This window comes from Rhagoletis zephyria, unplaced genomic scaffold, assembly GCF_001687245.7.
Source record: "Rhagoletis zephyria isolate East Lansing unplaced genomic scaffold, Rhagoletis_zephyria_1.1 Rzeph_scaffold_78145, whole genome shotgun sequence".
Classification (NCBI taxonomy): Eukaryota; Metazoa; Arthropoda; class Insecta; order Diptera; family Tephritidae; genus Rhagoletis; species Rhagoletis zephyria.
The window spans coordinates 1-1,122 of record NW_016235194.1 but is presented as its reverse complement, the minus strand read 5'-3'; the positions used below and the strand labels follow the sequence as shown (position 1 = coordinate 1,122).

General features: G+C 42.8%; 1 protein-coding gene across 1 annotated transcript; it reads left to right on the top strand.

Moving 5' to 3' along the window:
• Window positions 1-330: 330 nt before the first annotated feature.
• Window positions 331-883, top strand: LOC108357465 (histone H3.3-like). Its single transcript, XM_017608542.1, has 3 exons — window positions 331-394; window positions 475-692; window positions 770-883. The coding sequence occupies exons 1-3, from the start codon at window positions 331-333 to the stop codon at window positions 881-883; spliced, it is 396 nt and encodes a 131-aa protein (XP_017464031.1).
• The last annotated feature ends 239 nt before the right edge of the window (window positions 884-1,122 follow it).

Genomic DNA, 1,122 nt, shown 5'->3' with positions numbered 1-1,122 from the left:
TGCCTTCTTTTGGTTTTTTTTCTAAANTGTCATTCACTCAGTCACCTCAACAACCTCTGCCTTCTTTTGGTTTTTTTCTAGGTGAGTTTTTTGTTACGCTGTTCTTCTTAGAATTCTCGTCTTTCTGACAGTCATTTGCAGAGATTTCAGGAAGCTGCTGACTGGCTAGATCCATTTCCACAGTTTTAATGTAAACTGATCCAGGCGTGACAGATCACTGCAATGTAACTTGTTTACAGTGCACCGAGCAAACAAATCTTTTCTCTACTTTACCTGCTACAAACTTCCTTTTTCACATTATCTCTCTCTAAACTTTGCCGAAGTTTCACAATGGCTCGTACCAAGAAAACTGCTCGCAAGTTTACCGGCTTCAAAATCGCCCAGCAAAATTTGAGTAAGTGGTCAAAGAAAAGTTCAGTTCAATCCTTGCACTTGCATCCTACTTTTCACCTGATTTGTCTTTGTCAATAATAGCCGCCAAGCCTGTTCGTATGTCAGCCCAGGTGACTGGTAGCGTGAAGAAGCCCATTCAATACCGTCCTGGAACTGTGGCCCTTTGTGACATCCGCCAATACCAGAAGTCCATCAAACTGCTTCTCCCCAAGCTTCCATTCAAGCGTCAGGTGATGGAGATTGCCCAAAACATCAGCGTTAAAGTGCGCTTTCAAGACATTGCCATTAATGGTTTGCAGGTAAAAAAGGCGCACAATACGGCAAATGCTGTGCCCAAAACAGGACTTACTCATTGACTCATTTGTTTTCTCTTCAGAAAGCCGCTGAACATCACCTGGTCGACTGTCTGAAGGACGCCAATCTGTGTGCCGCCCACGCCAAGCGCGTCACTCTCCAGTCCAAAGACATAAAACTGGCTTGCCGCATTTGAGGAGAGTGAGTGAGCGAGTGCCCAGGTGCTTTTATCACTTTTTCTTCCCATTGTTTTAAGCAGCTCGAAACAACACTGCATCTTTTTTACTCTTTGTTATCGACTTACACTGTATAACTGTTGAGATATGCCAAACACCAAACTACATCAGCACAAGCAATTAACTACAGCGTCTAATCTAAACTAGATGTACACTTACCAGTATATAACACAACTTGCAAAAATTACAACTAAAACCC

Coding starts and splice junctions, on each gene's coding strand:
- LOC108357465 (XM_017608542.1), top strand. CDS start 331: ATGGCTCGTACCAAGAAAACTGCTCGCAAGTTTACCGGCTTCAAAATC. Junction 395..474: donor AATCGCCCAGCAAAATTTGA/GTAAGTGGTCAA, acceptor TGTCAATAATAG/CCGCCAAGCCTGTTCGTATG. Junction 693..769: donor TTGCCATTAATGGTTTGCAG/GTAAAAAAGGCG, acceptor TTTTCTCTTCAG/AAAGCCGCTGAACATCACCT.